Source organism: Tenrec ecaudatus, chromosome 1, assembly GCF_050624435.1.
Source record: "Tenrec ecaudatus isolate mTenEca1 chromosome 1, mTenEca1.hap1, whole genome shotgun sequence".
NCBI classification, from domain to species: Eukaryota; Metazoa; Chordata; class Mammalia; order Afrosoricida; family Tenrecidae; genus Tenrec; species Tenrec ecaudatus.
In genome coordinates this window covers 150054757-150079464 of record NC_134530.1, presented here as the reverse complement: position 1 = coordinate 150079464, position 24708 = coordinate 150054757, and the positions used below count along the sequence as shown (strand labels likewise).

Sequence of the window (24708 nt, the reverse complement as noted above, 5' to 3'; positions counted from 1 at the left end):
CTGCAGAAGTAGCAGCAGTAGAGGCAGTCCCCAGAGAGCACAAGACAGCACAGTGGTCTTCCCAGGGAGAAAAGCTGAGTGCCTTTGGACAGGGGGCTCACTTGCAAAGTGGACTGCCACCAGGTATGTAATTAAGAGAGCTATTAGGCAGCAGAACAGGGACGAGGGTATCTACTGGGCATGTTCCAAATTCAGGTCCCAGACCAAGGTAGGCAGTACACTTGGGTGAGCCCCAACTAGTCCAGGAGGGCTTACTTCTGTCAATGAGGTCAACCAGTTCTGTGGACCACGCCTCCCAGCTGAAGGCCCTAAAAGCCGAAGTTCAAGACCATCACCCTAGTTGCTTCTCCCCTTTCTGCTCTGTCATGCTGTGGTCTCTCTCTCTCTCTCTCTCTCCCCTCAGGCCACCACATGTGGGTGTGCAGTCCCACGAGGTTGCCCATGTTCAGTGACTGTAAAACCTCAAACTTCTTTGGTCCTTTATAAAAACCCACTTGGATCACGAACCTGGCTTCGGCGTGAATTCTTTCTCTTGCAAAGCCAAGAACTGAGGTATTTCCAATTGGAGAAACCTAACGGAGGTAGGTTTTCGGACCACTGAAGTTATTGCTGTGCTCCGTTGGGCTGTTGGTGGTGGAGTGGATTGCTTCCCTAGAGATGGAAGTCAGGAAGCCCATGGAGGTGTTGTTCAACAATGGAACACATGGAGTTCTGTTTTTCTCTCCACAGCATTCCCAAAGACTAAACAGTGATTAGAACAAAGACCCTCCAAACATACTTATTAAATAATGAATGATAAAAAACAAGAGTTGAGGATAGAAACTTAAGGAAAGCTCTTATAAACTAACAGCACACCAAAAAAATCACCCTTATTCTTGCTATTGTTGTTTTCAATGTTACTAATTTAATTCAAACTTAAGAAAAAGACAGTCAGAGCATATCATTGATTTAAACAAAAACACCTATATTAATTAGCCAGAAAAACAATCTCACTGCCATCGAGTCGATGCCGACTCACAGAGACCCTATAGGACAGGATAGAATTGCCAATGGGAGTTTCTGAGATTGTAACTCAACTCTTTAAGGGAGGAGAAAGCCCCATCTTTCTCTCACTTATCAATCAAAAGCCAGTAGCAAAAAGAGAGCTGGATGAGGCGAGAGAGAGAAGCGAGAAGAGAAGCGATCAGGCTGCGGAAGAGGAAGCGGAGGGGGATGTGGCAAGGGCAGGCCCCGGCTCTGCAGAGCGCGGAGGAGCCGCAGGACTTCGAAGCCCCAGGTTGGAGCGGGTGAACCGCGGACGGGCTGCCCCTGCGCAGGCGCGAGGGCTCCGCAGCCGGCCCGGTTTCCCGGAAGTGACGCCTGCTGCACTGACCTGGCCCAGGGCGAAGCCCAGCGCGCCGTCGGGGTCGGGCAGCGCTATGACCTGCACCATCGCAAAGATCCTGACCGACGCCAAGACGCTGCTGGAGCGGCTGCGGGAGCACGACGCGGCCGCCGAGTCGCTGGTGGACCAGTCGGCGGCCCTGCACCGGCGGGTGGCAGCCATGCGGGAGGCGGGGGCAGCGCTTCCGGACCAGGTCAGGCCGAGGGGGGCTCCGTGCCCTCGGGGTCTGGGAGCTGGAGGTGTGAGAGTCTCGGGGAGCGTGGGAACTCGGCCCGGAACTGGATCTTGGTCGCAGCGGACGGCGGTGAGGCATCCGCGGGACGAGGCTGAGCGTACACCTGAGCGCTGACTCCTGACTCTTCAGTGTGTGGGCGCTTAGTCTGTCTGTTTCTGTTTGAACAGTATCCAGACGACGCACCCGATGCGAAGGACATGGCCAAATACAAGCCTCACATTCTCCTGTCCCAAGAGAACACACAGATTAGAGACTTGCAGCAAGAAAACAGAGGTTAGTCAGGCTTTCTGTGTGTATACATTTCCTCCCCTCCCCCCCCAATCGCAGTTCGGAAGTTCTTGCAACACAGTTTCTTTAACTGTTCACAAAAGTGCACATCCTGTTAACTATTTCCAGGTAAATGCTTTTAAAAGAAGTTGTCCCATGCTAGCCTCGTGAAAATAAAGGTCACCTAACATTTTGTATTTATAGACTACTTGCTTAATAGAGTTGAATTACTGTATGGTGTGATTAAACGTTCCCGACGGTGGTGTGAATAACAAAAGATTTAATATCCTCAAAGAACTTAATATTTAATGTTTAAATAATAATTGAAATAAACATTAAAGTTAACATTTAGGTGTTTTTAAATGTTCTTGCATAAGATGGAAGAACAGAATTTTATCCTCAGAATGTATATTCTTAGACTTGACCAAGGACATTTTTTTTTTATTCTTCAAGGTAGTTCTTTTCTTTTTTTTTTTTTTAACAATTTATTGGGGCTCATACAACTCTTATCACAGTTCATACATATACGTACATCAATTGTGTAAAGCACATCTGTACAGTCTTTGCCCTAATCATTTTTTTTCTCCTCTTTTCTTTTTTTACATTTTATTAGGGGCTCATACAACTCTTATCACAATCCATACATATACATACATCAATTGTATAAAGCACATCCATACATTCCCTGCCCCAATCATTCTCAAAGCATTTGCTCTCCACTTAAGCCCTTTGCATCAGGTCCTCTTTTTTTTCCCCCTCCCTCCCCTCTCCCTCCTTCCTCATGTGCCCTTGGTAATTTATACCTCGTTATTTTGTCATATCTTGCCCTATCCGGAGGCTCCCCTCCCCCCCTTCTCTGCTGTCCCTCTCCCAGGGAAGAAGAGGTCACATGTGGATCCTTGTAATAAGTTGACCAAGGACATGATTAATGAGAGCTACTTGTGTGTGAATTTCCGAGCGTTTCACATATAATCACATTGTATTCTCATATCTTCATACTGATGTAAGCAAGCCAAATAGGTGTTATTAGAATAGTGTACATGAATCATTTCCGGGAGGATAAATCACGCTTTACCACAGTGGGTGATACTGCTGGGGGTGGGCGGAGGGCAGGAACATCCTGGGGGCCTGCAAAAGCAGATTCCTAGTACATTATCCTGGATTATGGGCTGTGGTACAAAAGTGTTTCGTTGCCAGGTGGGTGCTGAGGGTGTGTGTGTGTGTGCGCGCGCATGTACGTATGTATGTAAAGGGGACAGTAGGCCAAATAAGATTGAGAGACCTGTGGATTAAAAGATTTGCCCAAGAATACTAAGCCAGTGAGTCACAGAACTGAACTCAAACCTCGAGGGTCTTCAGATTCCATATTCTAGGCTGGTGGTAACAGACCAATGTCTTTGCCTAGGTAGGAAGTTATTTTTCACATAAACTTTAGCTCTTTGTTTTTGTGGACTTCAAAACTGGTTTACAGCTTTGGATTCACAGTATAACATGAGTGTCACAACATTCCAATAGTTTGGTTGGGGCTGGAGGGGTGGGGGGCGCTGTCTCTCAGACATCACCGGCAAGGTATTTCATTTTCTGATAGAGCTGTGGGTTTCCCTGGAGGAACACCAGGATGCCTTGGAGCTGATCATGAGCAAGTACCGGAAACAGATGTTGGAGTTGATGGTTGCTAAGAAAGCAGCAGATGCTGAACCAGTCCTGAAAGCTCACCAGTCTCACTCAGCAGTAAGAAACTTTGATGAGTAAATTCTAAATCAACTTACAATCTGGGAAGTGTTTCAGATTTTTATGATTGTTACCAGAAAAAAAGCTAACCTTGTTTTCCCTTCATATTATCACATTTTCTGTGTATTTTGTTTTCGCTTTGTAACGCTAGGACTTGGAGAGGGTGAAGGAGCCCCTCAGCCTTTGGATTTGAGTGGACTCCCTGGGGCGGGCTCACCCGACCTCCTCCACAACCACACACAGCTCTTTTTCAATGATATTCACCAAGGCTTAGCTCTTAACACCAAACAGGATGCCAGTTAGTGTTGAAGGCATCAAATGAAATAGCAAAGCATCCTTATTATTACTGTTTTAAGAATCTATGTCGCAAAATTTCTGTACTTACAGATGCTTCTCATTTAATTTGGAGACCCAATCATTGTACTTGTGTTTTTGGAGTGCGTCATAGTTGTCATGGTCCAGTCACACATAGCACACCACTTAATCCTAGATTAATGGCTAGAAGCCTTTGTGTTTGCTATGGTGGGATTTCGTGAGGGGTGTATTTCAGGAACACAAAGCGAAACCCACTGCCCTCCAGTAGAATGTGACTCCTAGCAACCCTGTGTAGGGTTTCTGAGTCTGTAAATCTTTCCAGGAAGAAGCAGCCTCACCTTTCTCCCTCAGAGTGGCTGCAACCTGGGGGTGAGCAGCCAACACGGAACCCACCGCACCACTCGGCCTCCTACATTCACACATCTGAATGGGTTTCAGCGAGAGGAGGAAAATGAAGGTTACTTTCTGTGGTCCAGAGGAGAAAAGTAGGACCAGTTCTCTGAACAATGAAGATGATATAGGAAAACTTTCTGATCTGGCCATTAAAAATAAAGGCATCCTGGAATGTGGTAAGCCTCCTGCCGATAAGTGTTCAAACAAGTTAACAAGCAACTTAGAGATGTTGTCCTTATTGTCCAACATCTAATGGTTGCCTCTACTAGAACTGGCTTTTTGAAAACAGAGAAATGTTTGTGACTCTTACAAGGCCGCTGTATTATAGCTTTATTCCTGAAGGCATTGATTATATAGTGACGCTTAACTATAGGCTCTGTATGATAGAGGAAGTGAACATTTTAAGAACAATGCTTATGTTCTTAGGAGCTTCGTATCTGAGCAGATCATCTTTTTCTTTCTTAACTCATCACAGGAAATTGAAAGTCAAATTGACAGAATCTGTGAAATGGGAGAAGTCATGAGGAAAGCTGTTCAGGTGGATGACGACCAGTTTTGTAAGGTTCAGGAGAAGCTGGCCCAATTAGAGGTAAGGTCCTGTGACTCTGGGATCACACTATTTCAGGGGCTTTTCGTGGTTCATGGCGTCTAGAACATATGTGTTATCACGATGCTGTTGCTGTATTCATGCTGCAAATGTGCTCGTGAATTAAAACTAAAACTCCTCCATGCTTCTACAAGAAAGGAAATCTGAGGGACAGCAAATATTGAAAATACCAATATGGCTTGCCTAGAAGGTGCAATATCTCAACTGGGGATGGTGGAGAGCTAAACATCCTCATTTACCACAATAGGTCGTCCATAGATAATGCCTAAAGTGATGACCAGGAGTTGTAGTTCCAGTTATGGTACTCAGATTTACAGAAGTGTACATTCCAAAAGAAATGGGTGAAAGTGTTCGAAATGGTTGCTTTTGTAGGAATAAAGCCAAAGGACTGCTGTTTGCTTTTAAGCCATACATGTAGTTCTCCTGGATATTTTAAAAACGCATACAAAGAAAGACCTGAAGCATTAATGTGCACGTAAGTCATTAAGTAAAAAAGGTTTCAGTAGATGGTTTGCTGCATTGTAGAGTTCTGTTATGATACCCTGCCCATTTGTACAAAGCAGCGGCATGGGAACGATGCCCAACCTCTGGTGACTTAACAAGTGGGACATCGGCCCACAGGTGATTCCTATGAGGTGGAGGTCAGACTTTTAACTATTTCTGACACCAACTGCCCCTCCCACAGCACGCTACTTCCTAAATAGGTTTAATCATTCATTCCAGTGGCTACTCAGAACTCTTAGAAAATACTCAGAATTGTTAACATGTTACAATTCAGGATCAGAAAATCTCAAGAAACATAGAGTTCTTCCAGTCAGGACAGTCTCTTCTCATCCACCTCTGCTCCTGAGCTTGTCAGCCAACCTGCCTCTTAACCTCTGCCCTACTCAGACAGTATTCGCAGAATCACTGCCATCGAGTTGAGGCCGACTCATAGTGACTGTGTAGGACAAGGTAGAACTGCCCATGAATTTCCACATCTGAAACTCTGCGGAAGTAGAAAGCCTCCTTTTTCCTTCCCAGGAGCTGTTGGTGATTTAGAACTGTTGGCCTAATGGTTAGTAGCCCAACATGGAACCATTACACCACCCGGGCTCCTTGGGCAATGTTCCGCAGCTTTTTTGGTACTGTTGATAAATGCCCAGGGGGCACTCCACTCGCTGTCAGTGTTAGCCCCCAAGTGCTCAGCCTTACCCCCGGGTGAACACGCCTGACGCCTCCAGTTAAGTGCCTGGAGGAACCCCGTTGCAAAAGCGAGCACCGTAGGCCAGGCAGCGCACCTCTGTTCTTGGTGGCAGTGCCTGTACTGCTACCACTGGTCTAATGCTGCAGCTCTGACCCTGGATCAGGGAGGTTCAGCATGGGTCCAAAAACCACTCCACCCCTGGCTCTTTTTCCTGATGGAAGTGAGATCCTGTTTCCTGTTTCTGTGATGGCTCATTGCACACCCAGAGGAATGCAAAATCGACCAATTCTCATGTTAGAGCTCCAACTTTTTACACTAACAATTAGCCCTGTTAACAATCACCACTGAAAGGCATAAGACATGAATAGACAGTTTACTCAAGAAGACTTCCAGATGGCCGTCATACAGAGAAATGTTTGCATTCATTAGCTATAAGAGAAACGCAAATTAAAACAACAGTGAGAGACCAGCTCACACTGACACACTGAGCAAACTTTTTTTAAAATAGTAATAAGTACTGGAGAGGATGTAGAGAGATTGGAATGCTCAGAGATTGCTGGGTTGGGGGAGGGGCGCAGGGAGAATAGCCGGATTATAATACCATTATGAAAAACAGCCTGGTGCTTCCTTAAACAAGTGCAAATACAAATGCCAAGTCATCCTGCAATCTCTCTACTTGGTGTATACTGTTACTGGAGGAGACTTGAGGTTTCGAGCCTCTCCACTCCTCTGTTCTTTCTTTCTTTTTAATCATTTTATTAGGGGCTCATACAACTCTTACCACAATCCATACTTACATCAGTTGTGTAAAGCACATTTGTACATTCATTGTCCTCATCATTCTCAAAACATTTGCTCTCCACTTAAGCCCCTGGCATCAGCTCCTCATTTTTCCCCTCCCTCCCCATTTCCCCTTCCCTCATGAACCCTTAATAATTTATAAATTATTATTTTGTAATATCTTGCATTGTCCAACGTCTCCCTTCACCCACTTTTCTGTTGTCTGTCCCCCAGGGATGAGGTCACATGTAGATCCTTATCATCGGTTCCCCCTTTCCAACCCACCCTCCTTCTACCCTCCCAGTATCACCACTCACACCACTGGTCCTGAAGGGATCATCCGCCCTGGATTCCCCGCGTTTCCGGTTCCTATATATACTAATGTACATCCTCTTGTCTAGCCAGGTTTGTAAGATAGATTTGGGATCATGATAGTTGGTGGGGAGGAAGCATTTAGGAACTAAAGGAAAGTTGTATGTTTCATCGCTGCTACACTGCACCCTGTCTCGTCTCCTTCCCGCGACACTCCTCTGTTACTTCTCTTATCCTATTTGCAAGAAAAGATTTCAGGTGAGGGACAACATTCAGATCAGAGTCAGAGAAAAGGCTTGATCGGAGAGTGAGTTTTTGGAAGGGGAAACTGTAGTATATAACTCCAAAGGGTCCTTAGTGCAGGGGCCTGGTAAAATGTAGAGCGAGGCCTTCTGCTCTGCTACTGGTGGACCGCTTACCGTTGGCTGGCTTTCCAGGGGTATTTTCATATAAGCTGGGTTTCTGTATCGCACCTCCTCTTTCTAGGTATATGTGCCCCAGACTTCATGCTGCACCCTTGTCCCCAGACCCAAAACCCAAGAGCCTCTTCAGATACTGTGGGGTACTGTTATCATTCTCCACCCAGCCCTTTTACTGTCTCCTGTTTCTTCCATTGATAAAAGAAATGTCTTCACTTTGCTTTGTGCTGAAGAGGTATGAGGGAAACACAGCTCCACCTCTTTTGACATTAGGATTCCTGACATCTTCACCTCTTTTCCCCCTTTGCCAACAGTACCCTACTGAAATAAAGAGCAAAACTCGAACAGGTGTGTGTATGCACACCCATGTTTATCACAGTAGTTTCTATAACAGCAAAAAGATGGAAATAATTTTTTAAAACCGTGTGTGGTGGAATTGATAAACAGGCTCTGGTACATTACACACAATGGAATGTTGTACACTTGTGAAAAACTGTGGAGTCTGTCAAACGTGTCATGACATGGATAAAACTGGAGGACACTATGCTCAGAAAAGTTAGTGAAGCTCATAATTACTTCATGACACCATTATTATAAAGGAAAAAGAGTGGAGGGGAGGAAGGGGGAACTGATCGTAATGATCAACACATTAACACCCCTCTCCCCAGGAGGATGAACAACAGAAACGTGGGCGAGGGGAGACAGCGGTCAGTGTAAGACATGAAAACAATAATAATTTATAAGTTATCAGGGGGCCACCAGGGGGAGGGAAGGAAAAAGGAGCTGATACCAGGGGCTCAAATAGAAAGTAAATGTGTAGACGATGATGGCAACATATGTACAAATATGCTTGGTACAATTGATGTATGGAATGTTATAAGAGCCCCCAATAAAATGATTTTTAAAATAAAAGGAAATTATACTTGTTTAAACAAAAGAAAAAGAAAACGATGGTTTTTTCACTAAAGGAGAAGATTTTGAAGACTCACAAGACCAGGATAGGGAGAGGCAAGAAGGTTAGGATGGATGAAGGGTAGATGGGGGGGGGGAAATCACAACTGTATCATACAGCCCCATCAGCATCATCCTCCAGCTTCTCTTGCCCAGATCCATCTAGTAAAAAGATACACACCCAGTGACTAGAAGTACCCTATCTCAAGTAAATCACTACACCATACCATCAGTCTCAGGAAGGGGATACAGAGTCATATGATACAAAATGATGTATCACTGCCAGGAGAGATATACAAAGTACTGAGCAAAACACTACTTATGGTAGATGAACTTGGTGAAGCCTGAAAATGCATCGATTTACCAGATTTCTTTCAGTGAAAGTAAAGAAGGGTGCAAACTGCTGCAGGACATTAAAGAGAAGGACAAGGCCCCAAGTCAGAGTACAAGCTAGTTACATCACAGCGCAGGCTCGCCTGCTCTGTCTCTGAATTCCCGTAGCTGTGGATGCAGCTTTGGAGGAACGTGGTGGACAGCTGCACTTCAGAATGTAAATGGGAAAAGTATGGCCATTATAATTCAGACGCCAGCAATACCACATCCTAGTTCTGAGTGTAGGCAAATGTATTTGACCTTGGAGTGAAGAGTCATCTTAAATAGAATGCAGATGTCACCCTTGATACAATACTGGGCAGTTTGTTGTGAGATAACGTGTCATGCACACACAGCGCCTGCTCACACGTTCAGTGAGTTTCTTCCCCCACTTGCCTGAAAAGAGTATTAGGAATCTGAAAAGTGGAAGAAGCAATAGTAAACCTGTGGGAATCATGCAGAGTAGGACAGAGCTCTCAAGTGGAGAGGAGTTTGTTTTATTTACCTTGATAGATGTAGCATTTGGCATATTACTCAGTAAATGTTTGTTGAATAATAAGTAATATTTTAGGAAGTTATTAGGCTGTGAGGTTTTTGTTTCCTTAGTACTTTTTTTCCCTCACAAACCATATGTAGGATCACTATGGATCGCTATAGACTCAATGGCCTTTGGGGGCTGGGGAATACCGTTTGTTAAATTAAAATAATAGGTCTTTATGGACCCAAAACAAAGTGTTTTGATGCATTCTGATAGTAAAAGTACCTGACGTGAGCATATACCTTCTTTTTCCTTTCTGTTCAGCTTGAAAATAAGGAACTCCGAGAATTATTGTCTATCAGCAGTGAGTCACTTCAAGTCAGGAGGGAAGACTCAATAGACACTGCTTTCCAAGCCATCAAATAGTTCACCTCCTGAAAGAGAGTGGAGATCGTCTATCAAGAACAGAATCCTCTTTCCTTTGGTGTTGTCTGTTTAATACGTTGCCCCAGGTGTGATTTAGTGGTGATTAAAGGTACCAGGTGGCAGTTAGAATTGCTAGCCAATGTGGACTGCCCACAAAACAAGTTTCTAGTGTGTCAATGAGAGCACTCACTGAATTTCACCATTCCTTTCTCCAAGAGATTACCCTTCTTCCTGGGACCTCAGTGTACATAAACTGTATCAGTTCGTTTTACTTTTTTCCCATCTATAAAACTGAAGGACATTTTATTATAAAAAAGCAATTTTGTTGCTCATAGCATTGCAAAATGAAATTCTAAAGACTTTTAAATGAGTGGTAACTTTTAAAAATCTGTTGTACATTAACCGGATTTTTCCCATTTCACGAAAGTGATATGATTCTATAGAATTAGACTGGCAGATTCTGTGACTTGTAATGTCATTCACCTCAGAAGTTTTAAGTGTCTGGTGCTAAGACTTGCCATTCTGTGGCCTGATGTTTTCACTCTGAGCTTGAGAGGACTACGCCTAGTTCCCCAGGAAACATGTTTTAAAATAAATCTACAAGTTCTTTTCAGTTATAGGGTGGTCATAGCCCTGGTAGTGTAGTGGTTAAGAGTTGATCTGCTAGCCACAAGTTGGGTAGTTCGAAACCACCATCTGCTTCTTGGAAGAAAGACAAGGTTTTCTACTTCCATAAAGAGTTACAGTCTCAAAACCCCACAAGGGCAGTTCTATGAGTTTGAATCAACTTGATGGCAATGAGTTGTCACATTCAGAGTACTGAGAAACTTACCCATCTATATATGCACACACTCATGTCCACTTACTTCAATCCTCAGAGTAGGTTTTATTTATTCTGCTTCAGTAGTCATCATCTGCTTTAGTACTTGACTTACTTTTTAGACACATTTTTCACAATGAAAACTTTTTATCACCTAATGAGAATTACCATTGTTGAAATACTATTGTAGAAAACAATAAAGCAATGTTGAGATTCAAATACTGGGTAGTCAGCTTAGTTTACTCATTAACTCATTCCCCCTTCTTTGTTTATGCTTTATAATTGCAAGTGTTATACTAGTAAGGTTTTTCTACAAATAAGTGAAGTAATGAATGCTAAACTTGTCCGTGTTTCCCAATAACACCGAGCATCATACAGCTACGGTATTAAAAGAAGTTTTTGCTAGAGCCTTATGTGATGTAAAGTTTCTTTTGTACTGTCCTAAAGGGTTAATTCTAGCTAAAACAATCACCATGTAGTCTTGAGTTTAAGTCAACCCAAATATCAGCCGAGGCACCTAATTTTACCACAGTAACTGCATTAACAATGTGCTGAAAAACTCGGCTTATACACAAGTCTATATGGTAATCTAAGATACCCTAAAGTGACTCATTCCAGTAATAGCAGTAGGTTTTACCTAGAGCTATGGGCTTTAATGAATAGGTGGGTGTCATCACAAATTTTTGTTTCATAAATTTTTATTTAGTGTTCTGCATAGAATTTGAACAACAACCTCTTAAGTGTTGACATTTAAATTTCATTTCCCATGAGTGAAATTTTTTTTTTATTCTTACAACTTGTCACAATCCATGCATCACTTGCGTCAGGCAAATTTGTATATATGTTGCCTTCGTCCTTTTCTAGACATTTACTTTCTATTGAGCCCTTGGTATCAGCTCCTCTTTTTTTTCCCCTCCCTCCCCTCCACCCTCATAACCCCTTGATAGATTGTAGATTGTTATCATTTTCATATCTCACACCAACCGCTATCTCCCCCCATGTTTTCTATTGTTCTTGCCCCTGAGAGGGGTGTATGGTTATGTGTCAGTCATTGCGATCGGTTCCCCCTTTCTCCTTTCCTCTCCCCTTCTTCCCCCTACCCTTCTGGTATCACTATTCCCACTCCTGTTCCCACAATCTGTGTGTCATGAGCTCCCTTATCTATGCCTGTGTACATGTTCCAGTCTAGTCTGAACTGAGAAGCAGCACTGGGGTCCTGGTAGTGGAGGGTGCAGAAGCCTCAAGGAACCAGAGGAATATAGTGTGTTTCATCAATGCTTAACTGCACCCTGGTGGACATCCCTTCCCTATGGCCCTTATGTGGGGAGATTGTCCCATTGTCTACAGATGGACTTTTGATCTCTGTTCCACCCCCACCCCACTCCACCCCTGTTCTCAAAAATATGTTTTTGATTGTTTATGTGTCTGCTGATGCCTATCACCCGGTCCCTATGACTCCTCATAATCATACTGACAGTGTGCTCCTTCCATTTGGACTTGCTTCTCTGCTGAATGGCAGCTTGTGTAGCTTCAAGCCTTTAAGACCCCACATGCTATACCTTTTAATAGCCAGGCACCATCTGCCTTCTTTACTACATTTGCTTATGGACCCATTTTGTCTTCAGTGATTGTGTCAGGAGGGTGAACATTTCAGACTGCCGATTTGTTAGAACAAAGTGTTCTTGTATTGAGGGAGGGTGTGAACAAAGACCTGAAGTCCATCCCTTACCTCTATTGTGGTATAAATATATGTACATAGACAATACCTCTATTTTTGTGGATTAATGTATTTACATATGTACACCACTATGTTTCTACATCTATACATTGCTTCCCAGGTCCTTCCTCTGTTTCCTTTTACCTTCCTCCTGCCCCACTGTCACTTTCCCCTTATTTCTGCCTCTCGGTACCTACTCTTTGCTAGTTCGCTGTTGCTCAGATACAACCAGCCCCCATCCTTACTTCCTCCTTGTTATTGACTAACACCCCAGTTGGTCCCCTGTCCATTGCACTGCCTGCTCACCTCCTCCTTAACTGCAACAAAGCAGGGCACACAGGGGAACCTGAGATCTACAAATGGGATTTACTAAGGATAAAACATCTCTGTGCCTCAAAAGACTTTACCAAAAGGGTAACAAGGCAACCCACAGACTGGTAGAGGATTTTCAGCAATGACACAACAGGTAAATGGCTGATTATGAAAATTTACAATACCCTCCGTGCCTGCAAAAAGAGGAAAACAGCTAACCCCTTGAACAAGTGGGCAAAAGAACTGACCCACCCAGGGAGAGAGTACAAGTCTTGTGTGCACAGAATTGGAAGTGGGCATGCAGACCCTACCAGGGTGCACCAAACATGGAAGAAAGCATCAAAGAACACTACAGGCTGGCCCCAACCACAGCCAAACTGACCTCCTCTCTGGAAGTGGGTGTGGCGGAGAGCGGCCCTGAACCTACAGGATGGGGAGAAGGACCAGTATGCCACACCCACACACAAGCAGACCGCAGACCTGGAGGGAGAAAGAGAAATCTGGACTAGACCCAGTGTTGGCTCACCAGGCCCAGAGGGTGATGTCCCTTCTGGGGCCTATCAGGTTGGGCGGCCGACAGTAGCTCGTGTCACGTTGTCACCTGACTGGAGCAGATGAGACAAAGGACATTTCTGGGGTGATGTGGTGGGGAGGTAGTACAGTCTGAACCCCCGACAGTGGAACGAACCAAGAAGAGAGCATGCCAGACCAGCAGCTGGAGCAAGGCAGAGCTACGAAGCCCCTGAGGAGCCCCCAAGGGGCGCTCCAGGCCGGGAGGGGCAGCTCCTGGACAGTCATGAAGGCCAGTGAACAGACCCAGGATTTTTGTATATTTCTTCTTTGTCTTCTCTCCTTTTTCTTCTTGTTTCTTCTCATTTTCTCTTTTCAATCTTCTTTTTTTTTTTAAATCAGTTTGGGCTACGTCATAGTTAGTGTGCCTACCTACATACATGTCTTAAAAGTAGAGTAACAAATCCAGTGACTCTCATCAAGAAGGCAGCCCAGGCCAGTTCAACTCAGTTCCATGGGCCCAATGCTAGCCAGAGCCCTCCCCATGCTCACAGAGCTGTAGGCCAATGACACACAAGGAGAAATGGCAAGCGGAGAGTTCACAGCCTGGTGGGTGCAGACTCACGTGGATCCAAGGTTGGCGGCAGCATGGCAGGGCAACAGCAGTTCCCAGGAGTGGCTGCTTAATGGGGCCACCCCTGGAAGCAGACACAGAATCCAAGCAAGGAGGAAGGCAAAGGGCAAAAGAGAGAGAGGTTCCCAGTGTCTCTCTTATTAAAATAAAAAATTAAGGGCCACACCTCCAAAGAGGCATCAACAGGCTGTGAACTAATTGATAGGCTGGACTCCACCCCTACACCTTTCCAGGTATGAGTTGACCCAAAATCTAACTACCACACATGTAACTTTAAAGCTATTTATAAAGTACATTACAGGTTTTAGAATAAATTAAGGTCATTTCCTGCTGATCAAAGAAAAGTTTAAAATATGAGTCAAAATCTAGACCTATCATACTTCACACTGTATACAAAAATGATTTCAAGATGTATGAAAGACCTAAATGTAAAATAATTAATGAAAAATAAAGACAAATTTGGGGTCCCTAATGCATAGCATAACTACACTATCAAACAAAACTGAAAACATAAAACAGCAGAAGACAGACTAAATAAGTGACACCGCCTTAAAATTAGAAATGTGCTTCAAAAGATTTCGTCAAAAGAAAACCTATAGACTGGGGCGGGGTGGGGGCGGGATTAGTCAAGGGACTAATCTCTAAGCTCTATAGAAAATATCTACACATCAAAAAAGCAAAACCAAACACTATTGCCATCAAATTAATTCCAACTTATAATGGTAAGTAACTCCATAGGCTTCATAAATCTTCACAGGAACAGAAAGCCACATCATTCTCCCATGGAACTGCTGCTAGGTTTGAACCACCTACCTTGTGGTCAGCAGTCCAATAATGACCCAACATCACTGCCGGGGCTCCCTCAACACAAGAAGGTTCCAATTAAATATGGGCAGAGAACATAGATACTTCACCACAGAAGATATTCAGGCAGTCAATAAACAAGAAAAAAATGCTTGCAGACATTAGTTGATTGAGTGATGTCTAACATAACAAGGGAATCAGCTGACCCTAGTATTCATAGTAAATTTTACTATGTAAAAACTAAGTAAAATGTGTTTTTTTTTAAACACACAAAAATTTTGTCATGGGTACAGAGACTGAACTGTGGGAAACAGAACCAGGAAGAGTGAGTCTGGGAAGCCGACTCCAGTGGCGGAAGGCCTTTTCCTTAGTGAGTTGGAGATGAATCCCAGTCATATTCTCCTAACTAAAAATTATTCCAGACAATCCCCAACCCCACCTGCCAACTTAAAGATGTTTCTGTTAAGTACATGGCTTCTCTCTAGTACACCCAAAGGCGATCTACCACAGACAATCAGATCCTATTGTCCGTCCCACCCTCTGTAGGACTCACTCCCTTTTGATAAGGATTATAGACTGCTCCCCTGGGGAAGAGCTCAAGGACCCCTAAAGTCAAGCCAGCTCAGGGGCAACCAAGGTTAAGCTGCCATCTTAACTCTAGAACCCACCCATCTTGTGTATGTGCCTTCCTGTCATGTGTATGCTCCTAGCACATACCCTTCCTGTTACATATGTGTATGACATGGCTTGCATGCCTGTGAGAGAATACATTCGCTGACACGCTGGTTCTGGTGTCCCTGGAAGAGATGAGCCCTTGAATGCCTTGTCTGATGTCTCTTTAACTTTCCCTTTCAATTACACAACCGCCCCTTAAGGACCCACTGCTGTGGAGGCTGGTCCCCCACACTGAAGGCTCGTACACTGCTGGTGGCACTGTACAAAAGTGCGATCCATGTGGAAAGTTGGAAATAGAAATACTTTATGGCCCAGCAATCCTTCAATTTGGCATCTATCCAAGAGAAATGAGAGCCACGATATGAATATATGCATACTCCTGTTCACTGCAGCACCGTCCACAACAGCAAAAATATAGAAAACAATCTAAATGCCCGTCAATGGAAGAATAAATAAATAAACTTTGGTACATACACATACGGGAACACCCTTCAACATGAAAGAGTGATGATGAAACTCACAACATGGATGAACCTGGAGGGCATTATGCTAAGTAAATGAGTTAAACACCAAAAGACCAATATTGTATGAGACCACAGTAAAAGAAACATTCTTGGCTAGTTACTAGGGATGAAGGAGGAAGAGAGGGAAGGGAATTCACCAACCAGAGAGTACACACAATACAGAGGTTAGGAAGCACGATGGAGGCGGTGGAAGACACTGGGAGGTAGGCAAGAGTTAAAGGCAACAGAGGCAAATTCTGTTAGCCACACCGTCCTGCCACCGGTGGGTCTCTACTAGTATATGCTTGGGCAGACACACAGGCTGAACAGGATGGAGAGGGAGAGTGGGAGTATTCCCACAAATACAAGTTTGACAGGATATTTGTATATGTGTGTTTGCTTTTGCTGCAAATATATTCATGAATGTGATAGGTCACATAGGGATTGGGAGGTGGAGGGGTAGGGAAAGACGGGGAATGTGGAATAAAGCTTAAAATTCTCAAAGAGACATGCTTACTGGTCAGATGGAAACTGCTGGGAATCCCAGAATTAAGGTTGTTAACCATCCTTCAGGTCTGGAACGGAATGCACCTGTTGGAAGATGGAGAGCCCTGGAGACGGCTTGGTGTGAAGGTGGGGATCAACAGCACCGGCTGCTAGGTCCGGCCCATAGAGAAGCAGCAGAAGTGCTCAAGTGACAGCATGCAGCGTTAGGAGAGCCAGTGGTGTGGCTGCAGTGACTGTGCCAGACAGTGGAGGTTTCGCTGAAGAAACTCCAATATATGAGGCTGGGTAGTCTCTAAATCTGGTTCTCCAGCTGTCTGAGACCCTGAGAGCTACCTAGTTGCCCTTTAACGTATTTACACTTATAAATTGACAGTGTGATATCCAAATAAATTACCATGCCAGTTCTGGTGACTTAGTGGTTACTGTTGAGCTGCTAACGACAACGTCAGTGCTCTGAAACGACCCAACCACAGGAGAAAACTCCCGCCAAGAAATGCACGGAGCATTTCTACTCTGTCCAGTAAGGTTCGTGATGGCAGTGAGTTTGAGTTTGAATAACTCATCACCTGATTTAAGAATTAGAACGTTGCCAACACGTCCTCTTCTCTATTTGAGCTCCTTCCCACTCCTGGTTCCTTCAAGTCTTATCATATATGTTAAAAGGCCTAAAATATGTATCCCTAAATGACATACTTTTTTAGCTTTGCACCCTTTTGAAATTTATTAAAATGGGATCATATTGTACGTAATCTGTACAGACCTGATTGTTTTAGTCGACATTGTTTCTCAGATTCATCTATTTTATTGTATGTAGCTGTCATTCATGTTTAATGTAAAATATTCTCTTGTTTGACTATACCATTGTTTAGGATATACGTAAATATAATAAATTTGTGTGTTTTAAAGCCCGTTATTGCATTACTTCCTAATTTACAATTATCCAGCTTCCTCACACTGAGCTATGTTCCGTTCTGTCATACAGCACTTATCAATAGTCACAATCACAGCATCTTCCTCCTTTTTATTAGACATGTTTCACTATAAGCAGACACAGTGGTACATTAAACACAAAGCCCAGCTGAAGGCTGTTTACAAAATAACTCACCAATATTGTTTCAAACTGTCAGGTATACTATACATTATAACATAATTGTGATCGTGGTATCCACTCATATCCATGGGCCCCACTCATAATCAAAGGAAACGGATTAGATGCACATCATGTGTACAGTAGGTGGGGATCTTGGATGACATCTTTTTACAACTTTGGAAAAAAACACTGGCAAAAACAGTGAAGCACTTTTAGAAAATGCTGCATCATCATTGTTCGTAGTGACCCAAGGGTAATTCTATGTGTGTGTGGGTGAGTGAGGGTGCAGGGGGAGGGGGTGAATCTGGACATCTATGAACCAAAAAGAGATCTACCAAGAACCACCAATGAAAGCAAAAGTTAGAGGACTCAAGTTTTAGCAGAACTACGGATATGCACATCATTCCAGAGTATTTCCTCCCATGTATTTACTTACAAAGGGAAAGTAGTAATATTACAATGCAGAATGCAAGCAGACACACATAGATCAAGGGTAACATACATTTCAATAGCAGATACTCCCTAAATACTGCAAGGAGGAGGCAATACCCTTCCAAATAATAGAAACCTCATTCAAATTAAAAGACAACAGCAGAAAAAACCAAATTGAAGGATGTTTATAAAATAGCTGACTAATATTGTTTTAAAGTATCAAGATCATGAGAGAAAAAGAAAAATTGAGGAAATGTAATATATATATATATATATATATATATATATATATATATATATATATAGAGAGAGAGAGAGAGAGAGAGAGAGAGAGAGAGAGAGAGAGAGAGAGAGAGAGAGAGAGACAACAACAACAAAACTAAATACAGTTTAGGAGCCTCGATTTGATCCTGAACATTAAAGGCAAAATTTGGATTCAAATAAGATTTGTAGTCAGTTAATAGTACTGTGTCAAGATTAATTTCCTATTTCTTAAATTGGTCTATGATTATGTAAGCTAACAACATAAGGGGAAGTTGGCTGAAGAGTTATGGGAAACTTCTGTACTGCTTTTGCAATGCTTCTGTAATTATCTGTAAAATATGCGTTTTCATGAATAAGGCTGAGCAAAAATCCCTTTGTCTGCTTATTTGCCGTTACAGTTGACTTATATATCTACATACATTCAAATCTTCCCCCATTTTAGTTCTTTCTCGTTTTTAATTGTGTGTATGAATTTATTATATACTCACAATACTTATACATTGTTAGGGGCCCTGATGGCGTGGTAGTTACAAGTTGGACTTCTAGCCTCAAGGATATTAGTTGGAAACCACCAGCCACTCCCTAGGAGAAAGACAAGACTGTCTACTCTTGTAAAGAGTCACAGTCTTGGAAAGTCCCAGAAGCAGTTCTAACCTGTCCTAGAGGGTTGCTATGCATCTGAATCAACTTGGTGGCAATGAGTGTGTGTGTGTGTTGTATGTGTGTGTGTGTGTGTGTGTTTGTGAGAGAGAGAGAGAGAGAGAGAGAGAGAGAGAGAGAGAGAGAGAGAGAACACAAATAGATACTCTCCTGGGCTATTGATTGACTGATTTTTTAAAAAAGGTTTGAACAGAAAGCGCAAGTTTATTGAAGGGGAATACTTTGGGAAAGAAACTCAAAGGGCTTTTAGCTAGTCTAAAAATGATTTTTTTAATGCTGCTTCTTGAATAGAATTTAAAAATATAGTCAACTTTATTACCAAAAAGAAATACGTTCAAAAGAGTTGAATTTCGTAAGGAAGTTTTAGATTATTATTATTTAAATCATTTTATTGGGGCTCATACAAGTCTTATCACAATCCATACATACATCAATTGTGTAAAGCACACTTATACATTCGTGGATTGTTTTAACAAATTTATTTTGTCTCTTACTTCCTTTATGGATACACAAGAATGATATATGATAAAAATCTAAGCCTACATAAGTTTAGAAGAGCTGTTTGAGTAAATTCCTACTCACAGTGACCATATCTTACTGCCTTCAATTTGATTTGGCTCATGGCAACCCTCTAAGGCAGGGTAGAGCTGCCCCTGTGGGTTTCCAAGACTATAACTCTTTATGGGAGTAGAAAGCCTCATCTTTCTTCCACAGAAAGGCTGTGGTTTTGAATTGCTGACCTTGTGGTTAATAGCCCAATTCATAAGCCACTGCACCACCAGGCCCATTGACCATGGAGGACAAAGTAGATACAGAGGCTCCCTAGAGTTTCCAAACTTTAAATCTTTATGGGAACAGACAACATTATCTTTCTCCCATGAAGTCACTGGTGGGTTTGAACTGCCTATCTTCTGATTAGCAGCCCAATATTTATTCCACCAGGGCTCCTTCTTTTTAGTAACTACAAGCTAGCAATTCTAACTAATAAAAATATTATAGTGAAAATGGCTGCATATTTTCCTTCATGGTGGTACACAAATAACATTGTATCATACAATTGCCATTGTCTCAGAATCAATAAGTATACTCCATTAATTCAATAAACATTTAAGTACCTTCTATGTATGTCAGTTACTATCCTAGGCTTAGGGTTTACAATGATGAACTGAACAGATAATTGAAACTATAATTAGCAGAGAGAAGCAATAAACAAATTCATAAGTATGATAATTTTAGATAGCAATACATAGCATAAAGACAATAAAATGAAAAAATGTTGTGGAGACTGATGGTGATAATGGGTAATTTTACTTTAGGAATGACCTTTGTGAAGCTAAAATCTGAATGGTGAGTCAGTTGATGCTTTAGGGGAAAAGCATGCTAGGTAAAATCAAACAAAAAAACAAACACTGCTGACAAGTCAATTCCTACTCATAGAGAGACCTTATAAAGCAAGATTGAGCAGCCCTTGTGGATTTCCAAACTGTAACAATTTATAGAGATAGAAAGCTTCATCTTTCTCCCATGGAGCAGCTGGTACTTGGAACAGCTGACCTTGCACTTCACAGTCTATTCCACGTAAAGGCAATAGTAAATACAAGGGTCCTGAGAACTAAGACCAAACTTGGAGAAATTCACATGGCAATGGAGCTGAATCCTAGTGAGCCAGGAGTTCGATAATTAATCAAGGACGCGTTCATTTAGGCAGCCCTGACAACAGAGTGAGTTTCTCTGGAAGAAAAAGAGACTTTCTACCCCCATAAATAGTTACAGTCTCAGAAACCCACAGGGACAGTTCTACCCTGTGCTATGGGGTCACAGTGAGTTGAAATCAACTCCATGGTAGTGAGTTTGGCTTTGAGTTTAGCTCATTTAAGGTCTAGTTAAGAGCTCAGCTGAGAACTGAAAAGTTGGATGTTCAAACCCAACAGCTATTCCAATGGGAGAAAGATGTGACAGTCTACTTCTCTGAAGACGTACAGTCTCAGAAGCCCTATATTTGTCCTATAGAGTATCTATGACTCAGAAATAACTCAATGGCAATGGATTTGGTTTGGTTTAATGAGTAATGCTGTTTAGAAACAACAACCTGAAAACTCACTGCCATCAAGTCAATGCTGACTCTAAGGGCCTGCTGTGAATTTCCAAGACGGTTAACTGTAAAGCGAATAGAAAAGCCAGTCTTTGTTCACATCTCCTACATTGCATATTTTCTTTGTAGATTACCTTTGCAGAAATGTCTACTCAAGTTTTGAGCCTATTTTTTTTAATTAAAACTTACCAGATATATGAAGTACTTTCTCCCATTCAGTATTTTGCCTTTTTACTTTCCTAATAATGCTCTTTAATCAAAGTGATGTTTTACTTTGATGAAATTCAATTTATCTACTTTGTGGCTGTTGTTGCCTGTGCTTTTGGTGCTGCCTGTAAGAATCTGCTGCCAAATCAAGTGTCATGAAGATTTACCCCTAAGATTTCTTCTAAGAGCTCAGTGGTTTTGAGCTTTATATTTAGGACATTGACCATTTTGAGTTCCTTTTGTATATACACCATCTTTATTCTTTTGCATGTGGAGAACCAGTTGCCCCAGCACCAATTGTTCAGTCTGTTCTTTTCCCATTGAATGGACTTGGTGCCCTTGTCAAAAAATCAATTGGTTATAAATGTATTGGCTTACTTCTGAATTCTCAATTATTCTAGATCATGGAATCATATCTCTGTCCTTAAACTCATACCATATTGTTTTGATTACTATGACTTTATAATAACTTTTGAAAATTGGTAGGTTTATATATCCTCCAACTTGGCTACTGGCTTTTGGGATTATTTTGTCTACTTGTGGATTTGAGGACTAACTTAACCACTTATAGGAAAAAAAGACAGCTGGGATTTTCTTATATAACTTTGGATTAAATTAACATCTTAATAATGTTAAATTTTCCAATCCATGAACAGGTCTTTCCATTTATTAAGGTCTTCTTTCATTGCTTAGCAATGCCTTACAGTTTTCAGTGCACAAGTCTTCTACTTCCTAGGTTACATTTGCTCCTATTTTATTATTTTACATAGTTCTTTATATTGAATAGGAGCCCTGGTGGTATAGTAGGTTACTTGTTGGGTTGCTAACCAGCCACTCCACTGGATGTGGATGAGGCTTTTTACTCCTGTAGAATTATAGTCCCACAAACTCAAAGGGGAGTCCTACTCTCTCCTATAGGACACTATGAAGCAAAATGATGACCTAAGAGCAGCGAGTTTTGTATTTGTAGTCGAAGGGATTGCTGTATTAATTTTCTTGTCATATTTTTCAGTTATTATATAGAAACAATTGATCTTTGTGTGTCGTATCCTGCAACTTTGGTGAATTCATGTATCACATTTTCTTGTGAATTCTTTGGGTTTTTCTAAACATAGGATCACATAACCTGTGAATAGGGCTAATTTTACTTCTTCCTTTCCAATTTGGATGCCTTTTATTCTTCTTCTTAGCTAATTTCTGGTTAAAGCTTCCAGTACAATAATAGTCAGCAGTGGTGAAAGTAGCACCCTTGTCTTGTTCCTGGCCATTGAATGTGATATCAGCTGTGGGGTTTCTATAAATACCCCTTATTACTTTGAGAAAAATACCTTCTATTCTTAATTTTCTAGCTGTTTATTTTCATCCGTGTTGGACTTTGCTTTTCTGTGCCAATGGAGATCATTTCTTTATGTCTTATTTTTACTCCATTAATATGGTATATTACATTGTTTGGCTTATTTTATGATGAACCACCCTTGTATTTCTGAAATGCTAGGGGATTTTTTTGTTTGTTTTTAATTTAATTGATGCTAGACTGGAAGTTCCTCAAAGGCAGGATCATATACATTTTCTATTTATTACTGTAACTCCTAGGGGCTCTGGTGGTATAGAAAGTTATGAATTGAGCTGCATATTCAGGTTAGCTAAGACATGAATGTGATTACTAGGTCAGCAGTTGAAACGCAACAGCTGCTCCGTGGGAGAGTGATGAGGCTGGCTATACTTGTAAAGATTTGAAGTCTCAGAAACCCAAAGGGGAAGTTTTTTTGGGTGCTATAGAGTTGCTAGACAGGGAGCTTACATTAGCTGGCAGGGAGCATTACTGTAACTCCGGGTGGACGTCAGCAGCTTAAAATCCATCAGTTGCTCTGCAGGAGGAAAACAAGGCTGTCTGCTCGCCTAAAGATTTACAGCTTTGGAAACCCTGTGTAGGGTGGCTATGAGTTGGAATCACCTGGATGCCAGAGGGGAAAATTGGTAATGACTATCTCCAGCAATGATACATCTGAGATGCTGAGTTCACGTTGTTGACAGAATCAAGGGGTTGGGAAAGTTCTCAGCAGAGTGATGGACTCATTGTTCATCCAGTACTGTCAAGTGAGGAAGCCATGGGATTTGTGAAATGCACCCCACTCACCAGGAGAGTGGGTGCCATTGCTAGGTAGGGCGAATCATCCTCCCCTGTTGGCAGAACCACTCATTTGCAATGATTTTTAATCATTTAGTAACTGTTTCAGCCTCGTTTACTTGATATACTACAAATAATGCATGTCTTCACATAACTAGAAATGTTATCTGAGAGAGGTTTTTGTTGTTGTTTTCCGTGATTATAATCTTTACTCAATTTTGATTGGTTACTGGAAGCAATGTAGTTTCTGGGAAACAAGAAATCTCGCTTAGACTTCTATATTATCTTGCTTTTAAAAAGTTGACTTTTTAAAATAAAAATTCTAATCCAACTTAGTCGACGCGAGAAAATAATTTGCACTGTCAATGAGGAAACGCTGATTTGGGGACTGGTAGATTATCGCAGGGGAGAGAGAAATCCTTAGATGGCATGCCTAGACGTGCCCTCTTCTCACGTCCTGGCTGTCTCCAGTGGCTCACCGAATAGTCAGACAGACAGACGGTCGTTCGCCGGGAGTCATTCTCAACCCCGCCCCCTGCGTCCCAGTGGAGTCTGCAAACACCGCCCTGGGTCCGCAGGACTTGTGGGGGAGGGAAACCAGGGGAACTTCGCCGCCATCTTGGTCGTGGTGAGGCTCCGCGCACGGCAGGCGTCACTCAGTCCTTGTGCGCAAGCGTAAAAGGAGGACACCGCCACCCTCCCTTTCGTGCACGCGCTCGGAGCCCGCAACTCTCGCGAGAGAGGCGAGATTTATTCCTACGTACCGGGCCGTGCTGCTTATGGCGGCGCTGGAGAGGGGGCGCTGAGCTGTTGGGGTGAGTACGACCTCGGCGTCCAGTTGAGCGTAGCAGAAAGCCAAGCTTAGAAGAGATGAAAAGACGAGGAGTAGCGTGAGAGACTTTCGAGTCGGAATGGGGATTTCTAGAGGCCCGGGGAGAAGCTCACACCCGGGGTCCCTGCCCCGGGCTCCCCCGCACGTCCTCTGTTCTGCTGTCTGGACCTCATGTCAGATAGCTGAGCTGAAGGGAGAAGTCGGGGCGAGTTGGGTGCGCGTGGTGGGAAAGGTGACAGTGGTGGTGGTGGTGACTAAAGTGGGGGGAGGGAGCGAAAATGGAGGCTCCGACCGCAGCCAAGATGGAGGCAGAGGGTGCGGGGCTCGGGCGCAGAGGCTGCTGGGAGCTGTAGTCTGGCGGCTTCCCCTCTGCGGCTTGGCGGGGAAACGGGAACTACAAGTCCCGGCGGGCGGGGCTGGGGTGGTGGCGCGATCCTTTGTGTGAAGCTGGAAGCGCCCCAGATAGGGGAATGGGGTCTGCTCTGTCTCTGGGCTCTCGTTTCTCGGCCGTCACCGGCGGGGGCGGGGGCGGCGGCGAGTATGACTACGAGTACCAGAGCGCAGTGCGGCAGTGGCGCCTCCTTTGTGTGGGGACCGTCTCCGTTCCCTGTAGAGAAACTATCTGGAGACCCCTCCTTCCCCCTGCCACCTTTAGACACGGTAGC

General features: G+C 43.0%; 2 protein-coding genes across 7 annotated transcripts in view; both read left to right on the top strand.

The window, feature by feature from the left end:
• The first annotated feature begins 1330 nt into the window (after positions 1-1330).
• Positions 1331-17170, top strand: SIKE1 (suppressor of IKBKE 1). 3 transcript variants are annotated; one of them, XM_075559702.1, is made up of 5 exons: positions 1331-1688; positions 1787-1892; positions 3475-3617; positions 4801-4914; positions 16405-17170. In XM_075559702.1, exons 1-5 carry the CDS (start codon positions 1419-1421, stop codon positions 16489-16491), a joined length of 720 nt encoding a protein of 239 aa, XP_075415817.1. In that variant the 5' UTR covers positions 1331-1418; the 3' UTR covers positions 16492-17170. The 3 variants fall into 3 exon arrangements, with proteins under 3 accessions (XP_075415817.1, XP_075415809.1, XP_075415825.1); XM_075559694.1 differs by lacking the exon at positions 16405-17170 and adding an exon at positions 9755-10017 and having other exon boundaries at positions 1346-1688; XM_075559710.1 differs by lacking the exon at positions 16405-17170 and adding an exon at positions 9755-10017 and having other exon boundaries at positions 1350-1577.
• Positions 17171-23867: 6697 nt separating this feature from the next.
• The window catches only part of CSDE1 (cold shock domain containing E1), a 46463-nt gene continuing 45622 nt past the window's right edge, over positions 23868-24708 (top strand). For all 4 annotated transcript variants that reach the window (XM_075559675.1, XM_075559671.1, XM_075559665.1 and 1 more), the window contains exon 1: positions 23868-24026. The gene's annotated coding sequence lies outside the window, so the exon portion shown is untranslated. The remainder of the gene's footprint in view (positions 24027-24708) is intronic.

What these genes read in the sequence shown, in the direction of transcription:
- SIKE1 (XM_075559694.1), top strand. Translation starts at nt 1,419, where the DNA reads ATGACCTGCACCATCGCAAAGATCCTGACCGACGCCAAGACGCTGCTG. An exon ending in CTTGCAGCAAGAAAACAGAG is followed by an intron (nt 1,893 to 3,474) that starts GTTAGTCAGGCT and finishes ATTTTCTGATAG; the next exon opens with AGCTGTGGGTTTCCCTGGAG. An exon ending in AGAAGCTGGCCCAATTAGAG is followed by an intron (nt 4,915 to 9,754) that starts GTAAGGTCCTGT and finishes CTTTCTGTTCAG; the next exon opens with CTTGAAAATAAGGAACTCCG.